At 38.9% G+C, this 27081-nt stretch overlaps 1 protein-coding gene across 1 annotated transcript in view; it reads right to left on the reverse strand.

Annotated features, from left to right (window-relative positions):
• Positions 1–22117, reverse strand: part of LOC148865046 (succinate--CoA ligase [ADP-forming] subunit beta, mitochondrial) — a 37202-nt gene extending 15085 nt beyond the window's left edge. The window contains exons 1-5 of the mRNA XM_088977711.1: positions 21627–22117; positions 21333–21443; positions 20994–21105; positions 16945–17009; positions 6108–6185 (exon numbers count right to left, since the gene is read on the reverse strand). Coding sequence (XP_088833837.1) covers positions 6108–6185; positions 16945–17009; positions 20994–21105; positions 21333–21443; positions 21627–21728 — 468 coding nt within the window. The 5' untranslated portion in view covers positions 21729–22117. The remainder of the gene's footprint in view (positions 1–6107; positions 6186–16944; positions 17010–20993; positions 21106–21332; positions 21444–21626) is intronic.
• Between the last annotated feature and the right edge of the window lie 4964 nt (positions 22118–27081).

Genomic DNA, 27081 nt, shown 5'->3' on the forward strand with positions numbered 1-27081 from the left:
AGTCCGCTGGTAACACCATTTTCCCTTTATAGTACAGCACCGACCCTTGGATAGAATACCCCGGTTTGTCCCCTGTTTGCTGCAACAACTGTGTCTTTATGCTTGGAGTTCCTTATCACTATCGGTTGCCTACCCTAGTTGGGCCCATAGTGCTGTCGTGGGTTGTTGGAACACCTCCAATTGGAGTATGCTCCCCACTCCATGTTTGGGTTGACGTGACAATGCATCCGCAACCCTATTTGTTGCACCCGGTTTGTATTCAATAATGTAATCAAAGCCCATTAACTTTGAGACCCACCGCTGCTGATCTGGAGAAAGGACCCGTTATTCCAATAGGAATTTCAGACTTTGGTGATCAGTCTTAATTTCAAACTTACGGCCTAGCAGGTAAGAGCGCCAATGCTGAACTGCTAATACAACTGCCATCAATTCCCTGTTGTAGACTGAAGAGTGGTTTTGTGTGACAGATGATGCCTTACTGAAGAAGGCAAGGGGCTGACCATCTTGCATCAGCACTGCTCCCACGCCCAGTCCCAATGCGTCGCACTCAACCACAAATGGTTTGTTAAAATCCGGAAAGACTAGAGCTGGTGGGGATGACACTGCTGCTCTTAAGGCTTCAAATGCCACTTGGGCTTTGTTGTCCCAGCTGAATGAGTCCTTCTTTGGAAGGGCTGTCAATGGAGCTGCAATTATCCCATAGCTTTTAATGAAGTGTCGGTAGTACCCTGTGAGTCCTAGGAATGCCCAGAGTTCCTTGGTGTTACATGGTGTTGGCCATTGTTGGATGGCAGCTATCTTGTCTGGATCTGCTGAGACCCTTCCGTCTTCCACCACATGGCCCAAATAATGTACACGGCCCTGCCCAAAGGCGCACTTCGATTCTTTGGCATACAGTTGATTTTGTAACAGAATGTCTAGGGTGATCTGCAAATCCACTAAATGTTGGGCCCATGTGGGGCTGTACACCAAAATGTCATCAAAAGACTAATATGAAACGACGTAAATGTGGCCTTAACAAGTCGTTCATTAAGGCTTGGAAGGTAGCTGGGGCATTTGTAAGGCCAAATGGCATAACCCGGAACTCATAGTGGCCATCATGAGTCTGGAAGGCCGTTTTTGGAATGTCACTTTCATGGACTCTAATCTGATGGTATCCAGCCCGTAAATCCAACTTTGAAAAAATTTTTGCAGTCTTGAGTTAATCCAGTAGCTCATCTATTATTGGAATTGGAAGACAGTCCTTAACCGTAATATTATTAAGTGCCCTATAATCCACACAAAATCGCCACGTCCCGTCTTTCTTTTTGACAAGAAGAACGGGTGAAGAAAATGAGCTGTGGCTGGGTTGAATAAAATTTTTATCCAACAGTTCTTGAACCTGCCTTTCAATTTCTTGTTTTTGAAAATAAGGGTAACGGTAGGGCCTTACATTGGTAGGAGGCGCATCCGGCAATAGTGGGATTCTGTGGTCATGATCCCCTGTTGGAGGTAGATCCGTTGGCTCCTTGAAAACTGCAGCATATTTCTGGAGGATGTTGCGGAGCTGCTGTTTGTATTCAGCTTGAGTTGTTGTATCCTGGGCCTGAGATAGCATTGGGCCTGTATGATTTTATCCCCAGATGATGAGCTGATTTGAGTCTCGTGCTTCTTTCAACATGGCTGCCAAGCTTATTGGGCTGGCTCGGCTAGCTAAGTGGCCTTGCAAATGTATCTTGTCCCTTCTATCATGAAATCCATAGACAAACGGGCCCAGTCACATAGAACAGGCCCAAGTTGCTGCAACCATTGAATTCCCAATACAATGTCGGCCCCACTTAACTCTAGTGGATACAAGTCAACCTGAAATTGTTGATCTTGGATGCGTAACCCAATGCCTGTGCAAATTCCATCGCATCGGAGTGAGGTCCCATTTGCCACATGGACCTTAAATGAGGCTGTGGGCTGAACTGGCAATCCTAATTCTCTGACTAGCACAGCGGTTACAAAGTTTAGAGTGCTACCACTGTCGATTAGGATAGACACCTGGCGACCCCGAACTAAACCTGTCACCCTCATGGTTTGGGATGATGAGAAGCCTGCTAAGGCCTGTAGCGATATTTCTGGTTGTATGGTCTCGACCCAGTGTTCTTCAGTTGACGATCCTTCTTCCGGTTGCTGATCCTCCTCTTCCTCCTCAGTCTGTAACAGGAAGGCTTGTTGAGTTTTGCATCTATGACCGAGGACAAACTTTTCTTCGCAGTTGTAGAAGAGACCTTTGTCTCGGTGATTTTGCATTTCTGCCCATGTTAATTTCTTGAATGGAATTAAGGGACTCGGGCCTAAGTTACCTGGTGGTTTGCCTAATATGCTGTTGTCTTTACCGAACCCCATCCCTTCCAGTCTTGGTGTAGTAAATGATTTGTTCATTTGCTGCCAGGGCCTGTTTAGACATCGGGCCCGAGCTATATTTTCTTCTTGGATGCGGTCTAGGGCTGTCGCGACCATTATCGTTGCTGGGTGCATCGCCTTGACCTCCAACCAGATCTCTTCCTTGAGTCCTCCCACAAAAGCTCCGACCAGAGCCTTCTCCAGCCACCCTTAGACTCTCAACGATAGATGTTCCAATTGGTAGTCACAAACACTTCCTACTTGTTTTATCTTCACAAGACTCTCGTCAAAATCTTCATAACCAGAAGCCCCGAATCGGACGCATAGAGCATCCGTGAAGTCGAGCCATGAAATACGGGGGTGTCCTCGGCGGTACCATTGATACCAGAGGATGGCATCTCCGTACAAATGCATTGCTGCCAATGCCACCCTGTCTGGTCTGGATGTCTCGTTATATTCAAAAAATCTTTCCGCCCTATATATCCATGAGATGGGGTCTCCGTCTGAGAAAATTGGGAAGCTCAGTTTGGTGTTTCTCTCCAAGGTGGAGCTGCTTCTTCGATTGCTTCCTTGGCTAACTCAATCTTGGTTGATTTCCCTGTCTTCAGCCAGCGGGCTTTGCTCCAATCTTTGCAAGATTACTGTTAAGCCTTGAGACCTTGCATATCGCCTGAAACTCAGTGGAGATCGACTTCCACCTGATCAACTCAGGCCTCCATTGCTGTAGATCGCTTATTGGTCATGCTCTGATACCAATCTGTTAGGTGCTGCCTATTTCAGGGTTCATAGAGTGAACCAAACTCGTGAGGGAAGAGGAACTGAAAGGAAACAGAGAGAGGGGAAGAAAAGGGGATTCAGAGGGAGAGAGAGAGAGCTTTGTTCAGATGGAATTCCGTGGCTCTTTATTTCTTCTTCGGGTTTTTATAGACAGGTAAGTTGTTTACAGTTGCAGTCTGTTACAAGATGGTTACAACTTGTTGTAGGACTGTTATTCTGTTCTAACAGTCAGCCACTTGGACTACATTCCTGCTGACGTGGCTTCTCCCTTTTTTTGTAAACTTGGTAGGCAGGCTGGCTATTCCCATGCACAGGCATTGGTTTGCCATAGCTCTTGGTCCTATCAAAGTCATTGCACTAGAACAGCTTGAGGGGTCATGGGATTTTCTGGTTTCACAATGGCCTCCCAACTCCCAAGATATCACTACTTGTTGAATGGTTTCTAGGAACTCTGAATTAAATTGTTGACTTTTGAAATGAGGATCATCTTTGAGTGGATAATAAAACAGAATTTGTGCTTTAGCATGATCCCATGAAGCCAAACATGTAGAAATAGCTAATAAAGCTACCATTCTGCTATTAGTAGTTCAGAATGAAGGAACCCCTCCCTATTCAGTGCACAACAAATGAGAGAAATCAGATTAGAGAGGAGAGAAAAAGATAAGGTTTAGCGGTTTTAGATAACAGGGACTCACCAAAGATCCTGGAGAGTAGCCACGTGATCTTTTTCTGTTGCTACCAGATGTAAGTTGCATTCTCAATGGTCGAAGATAGCAACCAAAAAGCAAACACACCCTCCCTAACTTATATTTTGGAGAAACCGGTTGGTGCTGAAATAAGGCAATATGCTTTGCCTCTTCCATCTTGTGTTGCAATGAACCAAGAATGGTGGGAGAAGAGAAAGTAGAAAGGGAGAGATGAGGAGCAGCAGTGAGATCTCTTCAGTGCTTGAACAGAGGTTGGGGTGGTTGCAGGCTTTATGTTGCAATGGCGGAAAGAGAGAGAAAGAGAGGAGGGGTGGCTTTTAGGGAGCGGTATCTCCTTATTCAGTTCAAAACAGAAGCATAAATTTGGGATAACAAAAATATTAGTTATAGCTATTAACAGCACTAAACACTCCATTAGTAGACGGGTGAGTGCCTAACCATGTGGGACAATCATAAAAGGTATATGTAAGTAGTTCTTGAAATCACAAGGTATATATAAGTTAGTTCCTCAAACCTCAAGGTACAACATACCTTTTTCACCAATATGCCAAATAATCATACATTTCTAGACCATGACTCTGTTTTTGGTTCCAATATAGCACTATTCACATTATTGACATGTATGTCATCCTAGTTTCTATGGCATGGATAGTGCCACCCAAAAATGTAATAAAAAAATTATTAATCCATACTTAGATCAATTTCCCAAATGGCACCTACATTTTAGCATTCCATGCTCTAATTTATCTAACTGAACAACAGTAGCTACTTTTTAAAAAAAGTAAATAAAAAGAAAAAATATTTATTAAAAAAAGAGAGTACAACATGGTGATAAGCTATCACCCACAAAAAGCCAATAACCCAAACTTAAACCACAAACCCACCAACCCAAGTAAAACATCTCCAAACCTTACAAAGAGAAAATAGCCCAAAAAACAACACCCCCTAATATCTCTAAACCAAAACCAACCCCACCAAATTCCCTTAAAAGTTTTCTCTATTTGCAATACAACTCTGTTCCAGTTCCCAAATTTTTTTCCCACAAATTCTTCCCCTCCTAAAAATGATAGCTCTAACATCTTGCTTACTTGGATTCCAGTTTCCACTATCTTTTCCAAGTCAACCTTTCGAGCTGTTTCTCTTGCTCGATCCATAACCACCTCCCCGTTTTCCTCCTCTCCATTTTTCTCTTCCTCTAAAAATTCATCCACATCCTGAACCATTTTTCTCTTCCTCTAAAAATTCATCCACATCCTGAACCATTTTTCTCTTGGACTCCGTTTTCCTCCTCGATCCATTTTTCTCTTTTCCTTTTGAGTATCTGAACATGGAGCCATTTTTTTCTTATCCACCCCTTTCTCCAACAACTTCACAATAAAACTGCTTCTTGCACTGATCTGTGCTCAAATTCTATCCTTCATCCTCTTCCTCTTGTAAACTCTCTTATACTTGCTGCATGGGCCATCCCCAATTAACCCTTCCTTCAAACGATGAAACACTTCTGTGACATGAAACAACTAACCAGCATTAGATTCCTTGGATTTTTTTCAAGTTTAACAAAGAATCCTCACCTTTTTTGAATTCTTCACCCACACAAACATCTTTCTTCCTTCCTAATTCCACCCCCAACTTTCCAAAACATTTGAAAAGAGTTTGTTGTCCTCCTCAAAACCACAAGAGCTTTCAGAACCCTTTCAAAAGCTCAATTCCTTTTTCCCCCAACCAATCGTTCCTCCCTTCTTCTAATGCTGGAGATGGGGAAGAGAAAAAGAACAAAGAGAAGGGGGGAAAAAAGAAGCAAACAGGAAAAACACAGTACTACCCCCCCCAAAAAAAAAGAAGAAAAAGACAATGAACAAACATACTCCTATTCATTGAATACATGGTTGTTCTTTCCAATAATAATTAATCAGCCAAATGAAAATGAATATGTACTTCCAAGAGAACCCTAAACAGTTGTTTCCCTTCCGTGTTAATTGAATTAAAATCTGCAAAAGGTTAATGGAAACCTTGAAATCATGTCTATATACAGACGTAAAGTACATGCATTACAAATATTAAAATAAACTTTAAGTGCAATATTGTAACCCAAATCAGAGCCTATAACATACTCTTACGAGAAAATTATTTCACAAATACTTGCAAAGCATCCAGTACCATCATTATGAAGATGAGGATATGGATTTGTTAAGGAAATTCAGTAATTTATATACGAAAGTAGACAGACATATAGTAGTGGAGTTGGGAACATACTGGTCCAGCAGATTTACGGTCCAGAGTGATGGCAAAGTACATCTCATTGACAAGTGACAACTTTTCGCACAAGTAAACCTGCAAGAAGATGGTTGACAGTGTACTCAGAACTATTCTAGACAAACAAATATCAAATGGAACATTCATGAAAAAACACTAATCTGCAGTGAATAATTCATTAGAAGAAAACACAAGCAGAAGATACCAAAATGCATAGAGGTGACAATATTTTAAAAAGATACATAATTCCGTATACAGGTCCATAAGCATGATAACCACAGGCTCATCCATCAGTCGAAGCACAATTTTCATGTTTTCTGTGCTCATTATCCATACTATTCTCAACACATGGACCACATTAAGTATGGACCACTTTAGGTTTCAGATGGAAATAGACAATAAAAATCAACATATAAGTACACATTAAATTAATTCACCCAACCAGACATTAGAATTTTTTTAAACTTTTGTATGAAAGCCAAACCAATGTTTTGGAAAACAAATCATGGTTGAACTGCAAGAACTGTTAAGATTTACTCCGATGTGTTTGACTGCAATTTTTTGAAATAGCTTAAAACGTCCATGAGGGAAAGCAACAGGTTTCGAACCATTATTTCCTGCCCTTTTGTGCTTTGTATTTGGGAGCATTTCTCTCTTTAGGTGCAGGTTGTTTCCACCTCAGGATCCTCAGGATGTGGTGGGTAACTTTGATCCTAACTTCTTGAGACCAAGGTTTAAATTTTCGATATGATATACCCATATGGGCATATAGTATCATATATTTGATAGCTCAATACAGAATACGGTGGGAAATAGGTGGTATCATCTTTTTTCCACCTTATCATACCCATACCAGTGGTGTATCAGTGGCATATCAGGCCTATGGTAGCACATCGATCGATATACTGGAAAAAAAATAAAAATAGAAAATAAGAAAAAATAATAAAGGGGGAATTTTGTTAAAAAATAAAGGGGGAAAGAAGGTTTCTTCCCCCCCTCCCCCAAAATAAGCCTTCTTTCACCCCCAAACGACTGAAACTCCAAACCTCATCCCCACAGTGCTAAATCTGCAAGAAAATACAAGAAACAAGTGTGAATCATTAAGGTTTTTGAAAGTTTTTCAAGTTTTGGAAAATACTGCAAAAATAGATAGTTTTTCAATTTTTCTCATAATATATTATGACCTCTTGTTTTTTTTTTCTGCTTGAATTCTTGAAAATGTTTAAATCTATGTTGATCTACATTTCTTGTATTGAAAGCCACAGTTTTTTTGGTGTTATGAGTAGATCTATGGAAAATTTTATGAAGAAATTTGGGAAAATTATAAAATAACAAAACAAAAAAATGAAATATGTATTTTTTATCTGCCTATAAAGACTTAATATGTTTTAGACCTATGGATCCATAGAGCAACTGAAATTTTTTGTACAATATTTTTTCATTTTTTGTATTTTTTGGAAATAAATAATAAATTTTATTTATTTATATTTTCTTATAATTTGCCCATAAAGACTACATATGTTGTAGATCTATGAATGGTCTTTGATCTTTCACATCCACAGTGCAATTGAAATTTCTTCTTCAAAAATTACCTTTTAATTTTTTATACTTCAGAATTAAAAAATAAATAATAATTAATTATATTTTTATGATCTAGCCAAAGGATTGAACATATTGTAGATTTATGGATGATCTATCATATCCATAGAATAATTAAAATTTCTTCAATAATTAATTTTTTGAATACATTGTACAATGTTTATTTATTTTTGATTTTTTTGGAATTAAAAAATAGATAGTAATTATTTATATAAGAAATAATTATTAATTATATTTTCACATAGAATTTGTGCCAATGCATGTTTTATGGTTGGATAGAATAGTTGGATTTTCTCCATCCCTTAAAACTTAAGAATTATAATTTATAAATTATAGTTAAGAATAAGGGTTTTTAATGAAAATTATAATTGACTACGATGTATTTCTACACAAAACCCATTAAAATATATTAATGTAATGTATGTATACCTCATTGAGGCCTTATACTTAGTGGTATTGATGTATTTTTATGATTTATTGAAGTACTTGTAGTGTTTCCATGTGTATTTTAATTTTTCTCCTATACACATGCATATTCAAGGCATATCCCAATACATTTCTTAAAATTGCCTTTCTAATACACTTGGCGTTTCTGATACTTTGATAGCTAAACGAAAAGGATTTTGTGGAGAGAAGTAAGGGCAGCTTTGAATTGGACCATATGGGAAGAATGGAATGGAAGAAAAGTCAATCCAAATTGGAAGTCTTAGACACAATAAAAGTAAAAGCGACACATTGGGTGATGAATTCGAGAGATTTTCAATTCTTCTCATTGATTGTCATTCTTAGAAATTGGAAGTAGAGGAAGTAGCACTTTCAGCTCAAAACAAGGAAGGAATAATCATGGAATGAAGACCTCTGGCGACCATCTCTAAAAGACTCAACTTTGATGGAAGCTTTATAGGCAACCAAGGTGTGTCCGGTTATGAGGGGTCTTCCATGATTAAAAGGGCAAGGTACTAGCTTTATTTTCAGGACCTGTTGAGCATGGTGACCCAATAACAGCAGAGATGATGGCCTTACTCCAAAAGCTTGCAAAGCAGCTTGGATTTGAACATTTAGAGGTGAAAGAGGACTCCAGGTGGTCTTTTTTTTTTTTTTTTTGATAATTGACTCCAGGTGGTCATTTCATGGACAAAAAAGTAACACCCAAATCCCTTGGATCTATAAACACACCATCCGGGAGATTGAAAGTATAACAAGGGAGTTAACTGTCAATTTTAAATGGGTGAACAGAACTACTAATTGTGTTGGGCAAAACAAGGATCTTTTGGGCATCAATTGTGTTGGGCAAAATTGTAAATTTTGTTTGCGCAAGTGGAGCTTTTCCACATTGATGTATCCTTGTAATTTCCTGAATAAAACCTCCTTATGCTGATTAAAAAAAACAGCTTTTGAACCATATATGCAATTAGATCCAGTTATACTTCTGCTTTTTTCTTTTATTTAAAATTTTTCCAATAAGTCGCTTAAAATTTATCTTCATTCACTTCTACTTACTAGGTCTGTGCTTCAAAGTCACTTAGTAACTTTTTTTTGAAAGGTAAATGGAAATATTGTATTAAACAGGTAGGACTTCCATCATTCAAAAATACAAGAAAGGATGGTGATTCGGACACATTCAATATTAAAGCACCACTAGCCAGTGAAAAAGAATGCACCTTCACTTTAGCATCTTTTGGAACAAACTATATAGCAACTGGTTAGGGAAACTAAATTCAAATAATCTCCTGGGATTCAGTGAAGTTCAGTTCAGGTCAATGTCCCCAGCTTGAGTACACATCTGTGCCCCACAAGTGCCCCACAGCACATCCCAACCGTGTATTGGGAACACCTCCCATACTTGCCACTGGAGATGCTCCCAATACACGGTTGGAATGTGTTGTGGGGCACTTGTGGGATGACCTCTGTAGGGCACAGATGTGAATTCCCCCTGCTTAGCATTTCACCCAGAACTTCATACCTCATGTTGTTTAGTAAAGCTTTTAGCTAGGAGAAAAGGTACTATGTATTAACTGTAAACAGTTCACAACTTCAGACATCTAGAAAGAAAAATCAGCGATGATATTTTTTTATGAATAATAAGAAACGATTTATTAATGATACATCAGAAACGTTACAAAAACCCCAAGGAGGGGCACAAGGTGCAACCTCCCTTGAGTTTGAGTGTAAAAACTACGCCAAAGACATTACAATGTTGCCCAGTACAGATGTTCCCTCGATACCCCCTGTTTAGCAAGATGATCAGACAAAGCATTCGCTGACCTGCTCACCCAAAGTGAGCTAACAGACATGTTATTTGTTAAGGGTGAGCTAACAGACATGTTATTTGTTAACCAGCTTGCATTTTTTTAGGTAATCCTTGTAGCACCAAACGACTGACTCCAGATCTGCTAACCAGCACACAACAATCTTAGAGTCTCCTTCAATTAGAAGATGCTCAACTCCTAAATGGTTTGCTATCTGAATACCCTGTACAGCCGCCAATAGTTCAGCTCTGACCAAGTCTCCTACTCCCACTGGACCAGAGTATAAAGCTAAGATGATGTTGTCTTTAACTCCTTATCTCTCAATACTCCTCCTATGCCTAAGGGACCAGGGTTTCCTTGATTGCTTCCATCAAAATTTTCAACTTTACCCAACCGTCAGATGGTGGGGTCCAAGAGGCAATGATCTTTTCCTTCCTAGAGGAGCTATTTGCCACTACTAACCAGTTCCTCCTATGGTCATCAAAGGAAAACAAATGGAAAGAATCCAAAGTTTTCAGCCAGTGAATTGTCCTTGTTAGGATATGTTCCTTGATAAGTAAATGTCTCCATTCCTTTTCTTGGAAAATCCTTGCATTCCTCTCTTCCCAAATTGTCAAAGTGTTGCAGCTCTAATTCATCTTCACATAATTCTCCCTCTTTTGTTGGGCCACACAAAAGTTGATGGGTTTAGTAGGCTTATATCGGGTATAGGAGGGATCTTGAGGAATAAGGATGGCAACATTCTATCTTTATTCTCAGGTCCAGTGGGTTATGGAGACTCTACAAGGGCTGAGATACTAGCTTTGGTACAAGGACTAAAGATTTCCAACCAACTTGGAGTGACTAATTTGATAGTTGAAAGAGACTCTAAGGTGATAGTAGGATGGATGTCGGACCCAGAAACTGTTGTTTGGGGATATAGGGACATCATCAAAAAAGTCAAATGGCTTACGAGAACCATGTCAGTTAGCTTTCAGTGGGTTAGTAGATCGGCGAATGCTTTGGCAGATTCTTTAGCTAAACAAGGGGCTTCAAGGGATTCTCTGTTTTTGGCTAATTTATAACTGCAATCTGAAAAGAGTTGGGTTTGGAACCACTTTTAAGGGTAGGAAACACTTCTTGCCTCCTCTTAGGGTGCTTCATGCTTGTACTATTTCTATCTCTATTTAATAAAGTATCATTCATTCATCAAAGAAAAGAGTAGGCTTATATCTGCAGGTTGGTTCCACCAACATCCAAACAAGGCAAAAATTCAAACCCAAATAGTTACAGCGAAAGTGCAGGAAATTAGTAAGTGGAAGCAATCTCCACCATTTGCTTTGCAAAGAATACACCAATTAGGGGACAAACACTAGAAAGGTTTTTTCTTCTACAAACAGTCCAAAGTATTGACCTACCCACGGAACACTTCCCGGCAGAACAAACTGATTTTAGGGGGAATAAGCCAAGTCCAAAGGTCCTTAACTGGACAAAGAAGGATGCACAAGTGAAGGAACCTTTAGGGTGGGGAGACCAAATTCTTCTGTTCGGATTTAGAGGATACAAATACACTATCCAGGACACCAAGGACACCAAAGTTCCAAGTCAAGGACAAAAAGGAAAAGGGGGAGGGGAGAAAATTGGAGACAACCTTATGCTTAAACAAGGAAATGGAATAGAGTGAAGGAAAGAGGTCTTTGAGGGTTGAGGCACCCACCAAAATATCTTCCCAAAACAAAACAGAGTTGCCAGAGCAAGTATCATACCTGACAAAGTTAAGAAATTGGCCAAGAGGCAACCTAACACCTCAAACATTCTGCCACAGAATCAATAGCCCCATCATCCAAGTTTATCCCTACCACACTACTCTTTTCCATATTTATTTTTAGATTTGAGACCCTCTCAAAGTAATCAAGCAAATTTTTAAGATTCCTCACTTTCCTTAGGTCAACCCCCTAACTTAAAATAAAAATGTCATCTACAAATTGGAGATGAGTCACTGGTACTCTATTCCTTCCTATTCTCCATCCTCTTATTGTCTCTTCCCTATCCAGCTTTGAGAGTAGCCTACTGAACACATCTGCTACAAGGGTAAAGAGAAAGGGGGAGAGGGGGTCTCCCTGCCTTTATCCTTTGGAAGCTAGAAAGAAGTCCTTAACCACACCATTTACCAACACTGAAAAGTGAGCAAAGCTAATGCAGCCCTTCACTCAATTACACCACCTATCCCCAAAACCACAATTCAACAGAAACTCCAAAAGGAAACTCCAGTCCACTAAGATATAAGCCTTTTCAAGGTCCAACTTACAAAGAACACCTTGCTGTCCTGGCCTCCACATATCCTCCACACATTCATTGGCTATGAGTATTTGATCAGCTATTTGTTTCGCTTGCACAAAGGCCCTTTGAGCTTGACTTATTAGAGGAGCTAGTACTACTTTTAGCCTCAAAGGCAACACCTTTGCCAAAATTTTGTAGATACTCGTCACCAAACTAACCGATCTAAAATCCTTAGGGTGACTCACATCTAACTTTTTAGGAATTAAGGCTAAGAAAGTGGCATTGGCTCCCTGACTCACTTGATGTCTATTGACAAACTCCTTAAAGATCCCAAGTAGGTCTCTTTGACCACCTCTCAACAATCGTGATAAAAGGTGTTAGAGTGAGCCGAATAAGGGTAATTTAGTAATCTTATGTCAGTTAAGTACTTTGCTTATGTGGCTGTTTTATTAGAGTACTCTGCCCCACACTTAAGTGAGGACAGTTTAGTCTTTGTAAGTGTAATTAGAACCTAATAAACACAAGGGGGTCGACTGAATGGAAGACTAATCAGTTCGACTAAACCCTCCTGTTCTCTCTTTCTCTTGTCTTCTTCCTCATCTTCTTCTTCCTTCTTCACTGGTTCGGACTACTGTAGCTGCTCCAAAACATGGTATCAGAGCAAGGTTTCTGACCTGCTTCCGCTTGCAAAGCATCTCAGCTGTGTTCGTGACACCCTCCTCTTCGTTTCTAGTTGGTTAATGGAGAGAGCTGGTTCGCCCTAGGTCTGAGACATCACAGTTCGTTTCTCTCTGCTGCGCACAGTTTTCTTCATCAAGGAAGGTGATTTCAGCAGTGAATGGTTGGCTGATACTCTCAAAGGAAGGTTGGTTATTTAGTCCTCTTGTGTTGCTGGTATTTCTGGGTAGGAACCCTTCAAGAATCAGTTAGTACTGATTAGAACCTAGAGAACTAGGTTCATTGTTGCCCTAAAAAGGGTTGTGTGTGCAGTAGCCGAATGGTGTAGGGCTGCTGTGAGTTGTTGAGTGGTGTTAGGGCTGCTGTAGGTGGCCGAGTGGTGTAAGGTGGAATGCAGTGACCTTGCCAAGCTCCTTGTGGTCGTGTAATGCCCTCTTAAGTGTGTTAAACAAATCTGAACTGGGTGTAGCAGTTTGATTGTGTTGTGGTGCTTGTGATGTGCAATTTTTTTTATTGAGTGGTTGTAAGAGGGCCTACTGTTTTGTTGTGGTGCTTGTGATGCATATGTGGGTCGTAGGTGTGTGAAGTCAGCAGTAGTGTAAAGAAGAACAAGTGTGTGCTCCCACTGTTGTGTTTAGGGGCTGCAATAGGTGCTGAAGTATCAAACTGTGAACAAAATCAATCAGCTTGTAGCTGAGAAGTAAGGTTAGAGGCAACTGTGAAAGAGTACAATGGCAGCAATAGGAGATGGCTACAATGATCAGAAACCTAATGTGGTAATTTCCTCCGACTACCTAGGGGTACAAATGACCTCAATTAAGCTGAATGGGGAGAACTATGTTCCATGGGCCAAATCAGTGGAAGTGTTTCTCAAGGCAAAGAAGAAAGTAAAGCATGTAAGAGATGAAAAGCCATCGGAGGACTCTCCAGGGTTTGATGATTGGGAGCAAGAAGATGCTCAAATCATGACTTGGCTGTGGAATAGTATGGAACCTAAAATTAGTGCCAACTTCATGTTTCTTGATACGGCTAAGGATATATGGGAGCATGCTAAGAAGCTATATTCTGGATAAGATAACACAACAAGAGTGTATCAACTTTATCAGGAGTATTTTGATTTACAACAAGGAACCAAAACACTAGAAGAGTACTATGCCAACATGAAGAATATAAGGAATGAACTCAATGTCTATCACCCCCTTACTCCAGATATTAAAGTTCAGCAACAGCAAAGGGAGCAACTAGATGTTACAAGATTTTTAGTGGGGCTGAAGTCGGAATATGAACCAGTTAGAGCCCAAATATTGGGGGGCTCTACTCTTCCTACACTTGAGGAAGTATTCTCAAGGCTTCGTAGAATCTCTTTGGGACAGACAGAGAACTCCACACAGTCTGATAGATCAGCACTTGTGACAGCTCGAGGGGTTGGATATAGTACAAGAGGGGGAGGTCATGCTCCCCGAGGAGGCCGTGGCAGTTCCATGATTAGTCGGGGTGGTCGTGACTCAGGGGGAGGTCGTGGCAGAGGGAAGAATAACTCTACAAGGAAATGCACTCATTGTGGTAGAGAGGGACACACAGTGAATTTCTGTTATGATCTACATGGCCCTCCCTCTAAATGGGCTAATCATGCTGTAGCGGGTGAGGTTGATATCAGTGACAGTAAACCGGCAGACCGAACTCATCCCACATCTACATCTACCTCTGGGAGGGAAATGGTGAGCGTACCGCGTGATGAGTATGAACGGTTCCTTCAAACTACTTCACAGCATACCACTGCCACACTTGCCCAATCAGGTATTGCTTGCATGTCATCTAAAACCTCTCCCTGGATTATTGACTCTGGAGCCTCAGATCATATGACCGGGACTCCAGGTGTGTTCTCTTCTCTCTCTGAAACCTCCACATCACAAACTGTTACACTTGCCAATGGGTCCTCATCTCCCATATGTGGTGTTGGTAATATTGACATGGCTCCTGTGCCCTTATCATCTGTTTTATATATCCCTAAGTTTCCATTCAATCTTATGTCTGTTAGTAAAATAACCAAAGCTCTTAACTGTTCCGTTACCTTCTTTCCTTCCACCTGTGTTTTTCAGGATCTCAAGACGGGGAAGAAGATTAGTGGGGGGCATGAAGCTGGTGGACTGTACTATCTTGACGGTGGTGGATCTTCAATTGCTCTTCAGACTTCGCTTACTCCTCTACAATGGCATTGCCGACTGGGACATCCATCTCTCAAGGCTCTCAAGATTTTGGTCCCGTCATTGAGTCATTTGTCAGTTTTGCAATGTGAGTCATGTCAGTTTGGGAAACATCGTCGTGTGTCCTTCAGTCCAAGAGTTGAGAGTCGTATGTTGAGTCCTTTTTCTTTGGTTCATTCAGATGTTTGGGGTCCAATCAAAATAGAGTCTTATAATGGGTACAAGTATTTTGTCTCCTTTATTGATGATTGTTCAAGAATGACATGGATTTACTTAATGAAAGAAAGAAGTGAATTGTTTTCTATTTTTCAAAAATTCCATGTTGAAATATGCACACAATTTGGTGTTCCAATCAAAATTCTCCGTTCAGATAATGGTCGTGAATACTTTCTTACTTCATTTCAACAGTATTTAGAACAGCATGGCATTATTCATCAGACATCATGTGCATACACCCCTCAACAAAATGGGGTAGCTGAACGGAAGAACCGTCAGCTTCTTGAAACTGCTCGGTCTATTCTTCACCACATGAAAAAACCGAGCAGTTTCAAGAAGCTGACGGTTCTTCCGTTCAGCTACCCATTTGTTGTATTACTAGCTGCTTGTCACAAGACAGCCCCATCCTAGCTGCTCAATTAGGCCTAGCCCCATGAGCTTGGGTTGGATGAGTCGGTCCATGTCCCCCAGTCTGGCCTGACCGCTTTGAGACACGATGAGAAATTTCCAATCGGCCAAAAGAATTTAAACAGCAGCATTCCTCCTAGATTTTCATCTCCTCGAATAGAAATTTTTTTGCTTCAACTTTTAGAGTTCTTTTCCATCACGCCACACCCACATACTCCTCCATTCCTCCTCCCAACCACAAACTCCTGGGTTAAGCCTCTATTCTTGTATTAGGAAAATAAGAAAAGAAAAGCTTAATCAACGATGATTTTTTAGTAATTGTTGATTGTCATCTTGCTTATTACATGATATCTCGCATTTCCTTCTCCTTTAATTCTATCCTTCCAATATTTCTTCCCTCTCCTAATCAGCAAGCCTCATAGAAAAGTTGATTTTGGCGCTGTAGTTAAATCATGCTGTTATGGTAGTTTATAAAAACTTAATAAACAAAAGCAACTAGAAGTTAGTCAGTTACCAACAAAAATGCAGTGTTTTCAACCTGTTGCCAACCCAGCCATCAGACTGGTGACCCATTCACAATCCCAGTTTGAGTCAACCACTAATCAACTATATTACAAAAAAAAACCCATTGACTTGGTCAACAACCCATTGACCAGAATGGCTGAACCATTGGCCCATCTGATCCGTTCAACGGGTCACCAGTTATTGTATATTTTAACTTTTAAATTTTTATAATGATGACATCATGGGTTGACTGAAACAGTTGAACTGCTGATGGGTTCACTGAAAGTAGTTAAACCTCCAGACCAGGCTTTAAAACACTACAATAAAATATAAAGATATTAAAAAACAAATAATGCAAAAATTATGTAGATATACTTTTCTAATTTGAAAGAGTTTCCAATGTTATAAGAGGTATGTGAAAGATCATAATCATCATCTAAGCTTTGTCTCAACTATATCAGGGCAGCAACATGAATCCTGTTTCACCATTCTGTTCTGTTCAGTGCCATATCCATTGTCAAATTATGAGTGCTTAAATCATTTCTTACTACTTCAACCCATGTCCTTCCAGTCTGCCCCTAGCTCTTCTAGCTTTTCTGTGTCATATCCTTTGTAAAGATAAATATGAATAATGCAAATACATTAATGGCCAGCTAGCTGATGAGGTAGACTAGTAGAATTTAAAATAAATTGGAAATAGGGAAGATAAAGATGCCTAACCTTGCTTGCAATTTTCCCTTGTGGTCCAGTTTGTTTGGTGACAAGTATCTGCCCAATCATCTTTCCTGCAAGCAATGGGATCAAAATCTGAAACAGGTAAATACAAAATAAAGAACAAGAATATTTTCAGAATTTTGTCAATATGTGCTCAATGCTGATAACTTCAATTATGTACAGTCAACACTAATGATGAATCCTGATAGATTGAGATGTCATGAGGATGTCTACAACAATAAGTTAAGAAAAAGTAATCTCCAAAAAGGAATATGAATATTTTCTCCAATTAAAACAATTACCAGAGTTCTACAATTAAGCCTAGAAGAACTTAGCTATTGGTGATAAGTAGTATGTCACTACTAGGAACCATTGAGAGTCTCAAGACTTGAGAACCAAATGATGCCTCTACCACCTACCATAGCCCTTGGAAACCCATCGGAATCCTCCATACCATTTGAACCACTTTCATCAGAAATAACAAAGGTTATGATCCACTTATTAAAATTGCAGAAGATTAACAATGGGGCAACCCACATGTTTGTTCTTCCTTTCATCGAGTGATTAAGCTCCCATGCCAAAGATGTGCTCCTGCCTCCTGGATAATTTTGTTTTTCTCATTTCCCAGGTCCTTTCCAGCCTCAGGACCATTTTCCCTTGGAATTTTACTTCTTAACAAACATTTTTTATCAGACAGAATTTTATTAAATATTTAAAAAGAAAGAGGAACTACACAACAAGAGATTGTTAGATCAGAAATCCCTCTACAACAAAAGAATCCCACCACCCTGTTATAACTGAGCCCAATACAAATGATGTCTATGTACTCTTGCTTAGCTAATCCATCAGCCAAGCAAATCTTCTTACCCATCTTACCTGAATGTTCACATGTTTTGACAGCATCTTGAAACACCTGAATTCATTTATATATTGCCATAACACCCCTTCCTTCCTTCAACCACCCAATTACTATCTTTGAATCCCCTTCGATAATCAAGAATTCTGCTCTCACTGAATCACCCTGTTCAATTGGCCCCAAAAACAGTCCACAAATGTTCCCACCCTCATCCCGTATCACTCCAATTCCAAAAGGTCGCAGGTCGCCCAAACTACTTCCGTAAATTTAATTTTAAAGAAGTCTTCAATTGAAAGGGGGGGTACCTCAAGGTTTTTTGTTTCCTAGAGGAGGAATTAGTTATTGACCCCCAATTTCTAAAGAAGTCTTCCACTGTAAAATCTGAAAACAGTTCACAGTCTTCACCTAGTGTGCTACTCTTACTGTAACAATCTCGATAACTGCCTCTTTATTCCTTTCTTTATCATCAAAGATTCTTGAATTCTTCCCCCCCCCCCAAAAAAAAAAAATGTCCAAATTACTTCTGCCCTTGTACATTTCCACAAGATTCTGCCTTTTCTCTGTGCCCCTCAGAAAAGACCAGGTAAAAAGCCTATCAAAAACTAACAAGAGGATCCACCTGCAACCAAAAGGAAAGCAAAACAATACCCAAATACAGCAAAGAAATGGGGCAGGAGATTAAGAGGTGGTAAGCAGCCTCACCATCCAACTTACACAAAATGCACCAGTTAGGAGACAATAACCAATTTGGTCTTTTCTTTTGCAATAAGTCACGCATGTTGATGCAGTCATGGTAAACTTCCCAACAGAAAGCACTAACTTTTGGGGGAACAGCGACACTCCAAACTTCTTTCACATGAAAAGGAGGAGAAGAAGTGGCCACAAGGGAAGAAAAGAAGGATTCACAAGTAAATAACCCTAAAGGACTGAGGGCCACCTGTCTATCACTCACAGAATCATCAAGAACCAAGTTATCCAAGATATTTAGCAGATAGGACACTGAGGGGATTTCAGACTCTTTAAGTTTCCTTACCAGCCCCAAATTCCAGTTCAACCTAGTAGAGGAGAGAGACCCAATGAAGTCAGACACAAGTTCTTCTTTTTCTCTTTTTTTTTTTTTTGATAGACACAAGTTTCAGCATTGTCTGCAGCCTCGAGGAGTTCATCTTTCTTTCCAATGCTTTCTACTTCAGCTGTTTACAATCTGAGCAAGAAGTCTTTCATAGTTTTGGCAACCTCTTGCCATCCTTGGCTTCTTCTCCCTTCAGGAACTCCCTTCAGGAAAACATACCAGTTGCTTTCTGCCCTAGGCAAAAAACTCTGAGAATGCTATGAAGGACCCTCTGCTGTTTCTCTTGCACTCTACCACATATCCTCTTCCTGTCTCTGTATATAACTCTTTCTAGCTTCCTCGCTTCCCTTTGCCACCAGCTTTCGATACGAAGTCTCCAAACCATTCGATTGCCTCTAGCCCCACCAACAAAATTGTACCCATTCCAGCTTCCTGATCTTCAAGCTAATCTGTCCACAATAAATTTTTTTGCCTCCACAAAGTCCTCCATCATCACTTGAACAAGAAATTTTTTGGCTTCCTCTCAAAGCGTTTCTTGTTCATGGAGGAAGGTATGAGATAATATGGCCCTGAAACAACAATAGTAGCTTTTCTTGTGGTTCTTTTTTAGAACCCTTTACTAATCCAACCCGGTTTCCTCGTTCCCGGAAAAAATTGTTAGGTCTGGTCCTTCTCCTTCAAAAGTGGAAGTTTTCTGTTGGGAAGCGACCAACCAGATCATCAACATACTTGAAAAGCTACAGACGAAATTAAAGATATAGTGTCTTTTTGTCTGCCCCCTCATGTGCATGTTCTTTGTTTCAAGAGTGGTGAAAGAAAAAGTTCTCTCAGATTCCCTAAAAGGAATCAGTTACAAGGTTGGCAAAGGCAACCAAATTAGAACGTAGAATGACAAATGGTGTGGAGACTATACATTGAGAAAAAGATTCCCTTCCCTCTTTCTTATAGCCCAAGATAAAGATGATGCAGTTGAGGAATATTTTGATCAAGACAAATTATAAGGGGACTCTAAACTATTAATTGGGTGGTTGCAGTCACATAACTTGGGAGCTTGGGCACATAGACAATTCATGAGGGAAATAAACTGCTTAGCAAGGGAAGTTGGGGCACTGTTCAGGTGGACAAGGAGGTCAGCGAATGGACTAGCCGACACCCTTGCAAAGCAAGGAACTTTCAGGGAGGACTAGTTTTGGGCTGTTCTGTAATCAGAAAGCATTTTTCTAGGGGTAAACACCCTTAACTGGGTGGTGACAGTGTATTCTCTTAATTTTTCTAATGAAAGTTACCATTTCTGATAAAAAAGGTGAGTACTTCTCAGGTGAAATGCTAAGTCTCATTCAGGGCATAAAGCCTAATACCCAGGTGGATGATGGTGGTCATGGGAAAAATCAGGTGAGTACTTCTCAGTCCGCTGATTCTATGGAAGCCTCCAATTCATGCAGAAAGATGCTTTTCCTTGGGTTAAAATTTGGTGATCCCACATTCCATCAAAAATAGCCTACCTTGTTTGGACAGCCACTCATGAAAGATACCAAACTACAGACAGATTGATAAGGAGACGCTTGCCCTGATCCAGTGCTCTTTTCTCCTTATTCCATGAACTCCCAGAGTCCCCAAATCATCTTTTCGTTTATTGCAAGCACTCTTACAAACTATGGGCATTGACAACTTCCTGCTTTGGCTTTCACTTATGTTTCACAGAATCAGTTATATAGCTTCTGCAAAGCTGGAAAGGAATGAATAGGAGGGGCAAACTATAATTGAATACTTTCACTGCCACTATAATCTGGTTAATTTGAAAAGCAAGAAATCACCACATTTTTGGCAAAAAAAAAAATCATGGATTTGGAGGAAATCAAAAGTTACCTTATAGGTTTGCTTTGTTCTTGGTGGGTGTACAAAGAATATTTCAGAGTGTCCAGCTAAGTTCTTTTTTGCGAACTCGACCTTTTTTGGTTGAAACGTTTTCTTTTTTTTTTTTTTTTTTTTGTTTGCATATTCCCAATGTACAGGTCCTCATTGTACATGGGCTGATATACTTTCTTTTGCATGGCTTTATCAATACAATACTTTATTACCTTCTTCAAAAAAAAATAAATAATAAAATGCAAGGAAAATTTTTCATACCAGAAATTTCTTCAACTTGATCAGTCTTAACGATATGAACTCCACCCTTAAGACCACTCTTGAAGGTTCCTAAGCCTCGTCCACCAGCAAGGATTTGGCTTTTAACCACCAACTACATTAAAAAGTGCTAGTTATTCACATTATTTAAATTTCCACCCAGATTGACCCACCAAATGAAAACATGTAAAACACCCACAAAATGCAAACATATAAAACACCCCGAGCATGCTCCATAAAACAAAGAGAATGCTTAGATTGCAAATATGATGAACAACAAAAACTTAACGAAATAGACATATCTCCATATTAAATTCCCAGGGGGCATGGACCTTCAGTTACCTCGTTCTCCTTAGGAAATGCATCCTGAATCGCCTTTTTAACTTCTTCAACAGAAGAAACAGCAACACCCCTTGGCACATTGATCCCATACTTGCTCATCAACTCGGCCCCCTGTCGCATGTTCACCAGTCAGAAATAATCATCAAAACACCAAAACAACAACCTAAACGCTTGAATTAAAGGAGACAATCATATAATATTGAAGCTTCGTTTTTTCTAATGTCATCGAAGAACCAACAAAGATCCAAAAGAAGAAAACAACAAATATACTAGAAAGAACGGAAGGGTGATGACCTGATATTCGTGGATGTTGAGACGCCGGAGCTGCTGTTGCTGCCATTTCCCGGCAACAGAGAGAGACCGAGAAACGAGCTTGCCAAGCAATCCTCTCGCCATTCCTTAGATCCTCGAGCGAAGGACGGGATATTCTAAGAGACGATGCCCTAAAAAACTGATGGAATGCTGCAGCTTAGATGGGAAGAACGATGTAGTTCAGCAGAGAAAAGAAACAGAAAGCGACTGCCTAAATGGAAAATGTGACGGATCGTCGGCTCGTCATGTTGGTGCATGAAATTGGAATCGTCCTTCGAATGGCCGCTCTCTCTAAATACGTGGAGAAAGCGTACGAATCGTTAGCGCTCCAATATTTTTCGAAAAAAAGAAAGTATATCTAATATTTCATTTTTTTAATTAAAAATTAGGACATCTTACAAATTACCACCCTATAACAAAGTAAAAGTATTTGTATATGTAACAAGCTTGAGTAGGGATGTGTATTGTGATACGCTTTTGATATGTATTATGATAGACTTATATGTGCATGGAAAGGTAGATGATGGGACTTTCGGGAATGGAATCAAAATTTATTTTTATTTATAATGACTCCAAGATCTAAAGCATTGATTAACCAATTTGGGTAACGTTCGGATGAGAAAGGGGAGAAGTTAGTTATTCCTCTAGGCCCACATCAAATTCCAAATAATCATAAATAAAAATGAGTAATTCATTTACTAACTAATAGCAATTAATAATCAATAAAGTTAAATAAACCATCACAATAAAAATCCCCTAATTAAATTTTTATTTTATTTTATTTTATTTCTTTTTTTATTTTTTGAATTTCATTTTATCATTTGTTTGTGTTATTTTCTTATGGATCCCAATTTTTATTTTCATCTTTTTAGTTTTCTATTTTCTAATAGTTTATTTTAGAATCTTTTAATTTTTAATTTTTATTCTTTTTTACTTTTTTACTTCAATTTTTATTAGAGTAGCTTGTTCCTTCTATTTCGGTTATGGTTGAACTGGCCTCGGGTGCCACATGTCACCTCCGTGGCCGCTTTATCACTTTGGCCACGTCGGCACCACGTCATTGGATAAGCACAACCAAGACAAGGGAGTGTCGTACGGATAAGAATGACAATTTCGTTGGGGATTAGGCCTTATCCAAATACCTCGGCAGACAACCTCATCCCGACAATCCTAGAAGCTTCATCCAAACTGGACACGGATCTTTGGCTATAGGTAGGTAACCCCCGCTTGAGGTAAGGGACTTTTGACTTCCTGATTCCATACTGTGACTTTGTCCGAACCAGAACTGTTCTCTTAATTGCTTGGCCCGGCCACCTACCATTCTTGATTAACTTGAGCGTCGGAGTACCTAATCGGGGGATAACTCCTTGGGCCTCTGACCACCTTCTTAGTTTCAGATCTTGGAGCGCAAATTCATCCTTCCACCTTGGCTCTGCCCAATTGGCAGGATTATCTAACTACAACCTCGGTTCAAGAAACACCTCGGATCGAGCATATTAGATTGGTGTCGCTTGTGGGATTCGTACAAAAAGCTAATCCAAATCCTCTTTCTGCGCGATCAAGAAAAGATGCCAAGAAACACGTCTAACTGCTCAACAAGCTGATCCCCATCTTGGGGATCCCGTTCTCACCGCAGCCCTCTACCACACAAGTTCCAACAATAGCCTCAGCCTCATGTCGCGCTCGACCCCGCCCAGTTTCAATTGATGCAATAGAAGGTCAACCAAATCTTGGCAACGATGTAGATGTTGGGCCCTGCACCGCAATCTCCTCAGGCCATCCCTCCCCTACCCCGATGCTTACTGCGATCAATCCTCGCCCTGAGGATCCTAAAAAGCACCAATCAGACAGGGGTAAGGCGTAGCCTGACCAAGAAAGGCAGGCATCAAGAAGATCGAGCTCCTCGGCCTGATCCTGTGAACGTGACGACCGAAGCAAGATGCATCATTCTGCTCGAGTTCTGGTGAAAGAATGACTCGACAAAAGAACATAGCAACCGCCAATCTCCATTGCCAAATCCAATTCGGTCAAGGACTGCACAAAAGAAAGGACCATACATGCCGCCCCAAATAACAGGGATGCAGAGATCATAGAGCTCCGACAACGCCTGACTGAGTTTGAGCACAGCCAAGCTGAAAGAAGAGTTGCCCCTCCCATGGTCCGACCCGCGGATGTATTAGTCAAGCACACAACATTTTGTGTTAGAGCATATTACCATGTTTCAAGTTTAAACCATAGAGAGGACTACCTAGAGTAGAGTGAAAGCTATCATGGAAAGGGCTACATGGAGCAAAGTGAAAGCCATCACGGAATGGGCTACTTGGAGTAGAATGAAAGCCGCCAAAGGGAAAAGGCTACCTACCACTAGAGTGTGAGTTGTGGAAAAGGCTACCTACCACTAGAGTGAGAGCCATCGTGAAGGAGGCTACCAACCATTAGAGTGAGAACTGCAGCTGCTCAGATGTCAGCTATGGAAGGTTGGAAGCATGGTAGTATGTTACAATCCTAAAATTTTAAAGTTCTTGGCTTGACATACTTCATCAGTCTTATGGCTTCTGGTGTATTGGTTAAGCACGCGATATTTTTAAAGGACAAACCAAATAAACAATTGGGATAGAAAGCTTGTCATTGTTTCATGGCATCCACACATTTTAACTTTACTAGTAAGTGTGCATGTGCTTTGCAAGTGTCAATTCTAGATGATGATAATTATAGTAATAATATATCCAAAATTTTCTATAAACCTTATGTATATTTTATTTTTTCTTTTTATTATTAATCAAATGTAGATTGCCAAATTCAAATTTGATTACACAAACATCTCATCCAAATATGTGATAATTAGATCGAATTGTGAAGTTTCAAGTATCATTGATAGGCCTACCTACTTGGTTAGATTCTTCTTTTTGTAATAGTTTAATTTACAATTTAAACCTTACAATATAACAAGGACTAAATTAAAAAGTTAGTACTTTAGTCATTGTTTTAAAATCTGGACCAGACCAGATGGTTGAATTGTTTGGCCCAGGAATTGTTTAATTCACTAGCCCCATTTTGGCGTTGAACCGCTAAGTTATAAAAAATCGTTGAAATAGTCCAAGAATTGTTGACCCAAATGGTTTTATCGTTAAAATGTTTGACTTGGTTAACGGTTCTCGAGTTGATTTCAAACTAATTCCAATTTTTTATTTATTTTAAAATATAAATTAGAAAATAAAAGAATTGAAAAAAAGAAACTTTAATGCCTCATAATTTTGTTTGATTATTCCCAATAGCCAAAATTAGTTAAGTTTTTTAGTTTTTCCATTTCATTTTTGTGATTCTTTTTAAGTTGTAACAAAAAAAAAAAAATTGTAACTCCAGTGAAAAAATTGAAAAACCGATGCAAGAGATGAGAGATTAAACACCGATCTTATATTAAAATTTGAGATACAACAATAAAGCAAATGATTTGGGATTTGAGAGATGTAATAAGAGGGCAAACGATGCTATAGCAATAGTGATGATGAACATGGAGATAGTTGTTGTCGGCAGTTCCTTCTTTTTCTTCTTCTTCTTCTTCTTCTTCTTTTTCTCAAGACAAAATGGTTATGCAACAATAATTGGAAAACATGGCAACAACCAAATCATCATCATCTTCTTCTTCTTTTCTCACTTCTTTAGCTTTAACCAGCGATCTCCTTCTCAAAGCCTCACACTCCCCTCTCATAATAAATGTATATATAAGGTGGACTTCAACCTAATCCTAATCTAATGATCAAAATAATTGAAAAGTTACATTATATTTTACATCTTACCGGTTTGACCCGCTCAAACTGGATGGTTGAACCGTTAACTTGGAAACCAATAGTCAAAGCAGTTACATTTCTGGGTCAACTTTAACCTTGATTTTAGTCAAAAGAAAGTTCCACTTATTTTTAATAGTAGTGTAATATAGAATTATAGATGTGTTCATTTTTTTAATTTTGTGTAAAAATAATTCTAATATGTCACACTTACTTTTTGTTTAATATGATAAATCAATGATATTATACACGTGCTTGAATGCTTCTTTTTGCAAAATTATTGTATTTTTGTTTTTTTTCATTTTTTGTATTTTTATGTTTTATTAATTTTATTATTTATTTATGACATTAAAGGTTGATACATTTAACCCAAAAGTTGAACTATTTATTAATTTTTTTTATTTCATTTTTGGTTAGTTCTAAATTATGTATTTCATTTTCATTATCAATAAAAATTATTCTTGTTTATCACACTTATTTTTAATTTGATTAATAAAAATATCATAAATGTGTCTAATGTTTTCTACATTTTTTATAAATTTCTATATTTATTTTTATTTTAAAATTTTTATTACCTAACTATGACTTCATAGGTTGATCAATTTGATTCAGGTAGTTGAATTGCTCAGCCACCACTTGGATAACGAACGGCTTTGTTTTTGAGTTAGTTTTAAAATATATGGGTTTATATTGTTAAAAATATTGACATAGATCTAAATAGTAGCATTTATCAATGAAAAAAAAAAAGTTAAAAAATATAGGGTTTAAATAAGAGAAAATAGGATTTAATACCCTAAGTGTAAGATTTAATGAGAGGGGAGTAAATGAGGTGGAAAGTAATAATTGAAATACATTTTCAACCCTTACAATTAGAGATGGATTAAATACACAAATATGACCATTATAGTAGCCATTAAAGTTGGCATTGATTTTTATATCCTTTCTCAAACATAAAAATAGAGGGTAATTTTAGTTTAAAAAAAGTTTTACACTGCATCCACACTTTTATATATAGTATAGATTTATAGGGGAAAAACAACATAGATTATTAACAAGCATGTAGCATAAATGGTTCGGTTATGAGAGAGAGAGAGAGAGAGAGAGAGAGAGAGAGAGAGAGGAAGATCGGTATGCCTAGTTACCCCCACCACCCACATGAATTTGAAAAATTCAAGGTATATTTTGAAAACTTGAAAAAAATGAAGGGTAAAAGAGTAACAAGATATTTTTTAAGTATTTTTTTAAAAACTTTGAGTATGTTTAAGTCAACTTATGAAAACTTAGGGCATGTTTAAGTCTTTTAGCATTAATAAAATATTAGAGTTGTGACCAACTTTTCTACATTTTTTTTATGTTTTGTAATTTATTTATTTTCATTATTTAACTTATGAAAATGTAATTTCTACATTTTCAATCATTTGACCCATATGATTGAATTACTTACCTATCAATAGGATGGGAGAATGGTTTCAGGTTTTAGCAACTTTTGAGAAACTTGCATTTTATATAGGGATGGCAATGTAGTAGGTTCATGGAGGGTTTGTAAATTCTAAATCCAACCTGCCTCTCTAGATCCGTAGCAGGTTGGATTTTCAAAACCCTCCCTGACGTTACCCTCCTTGCATTTAAGGGTGGGTTGGTCGGGTTGGCAG

This window comes from Nelumbo lutea, chromosome 3 (assembly GCF_056320005.1).
Source record: "Nelumbo lutea isolate HS-2025 chromosome 3, American lotus-T2T, whole genome shotgun sequence".
Classification (NCBI taxonomy): Eukaryota; Viridiplantae; Streptophyta; class Magnoliopsida; order Proteales; family Nelumbonaceae; genus Nelumbo; species Nelumbo lutea.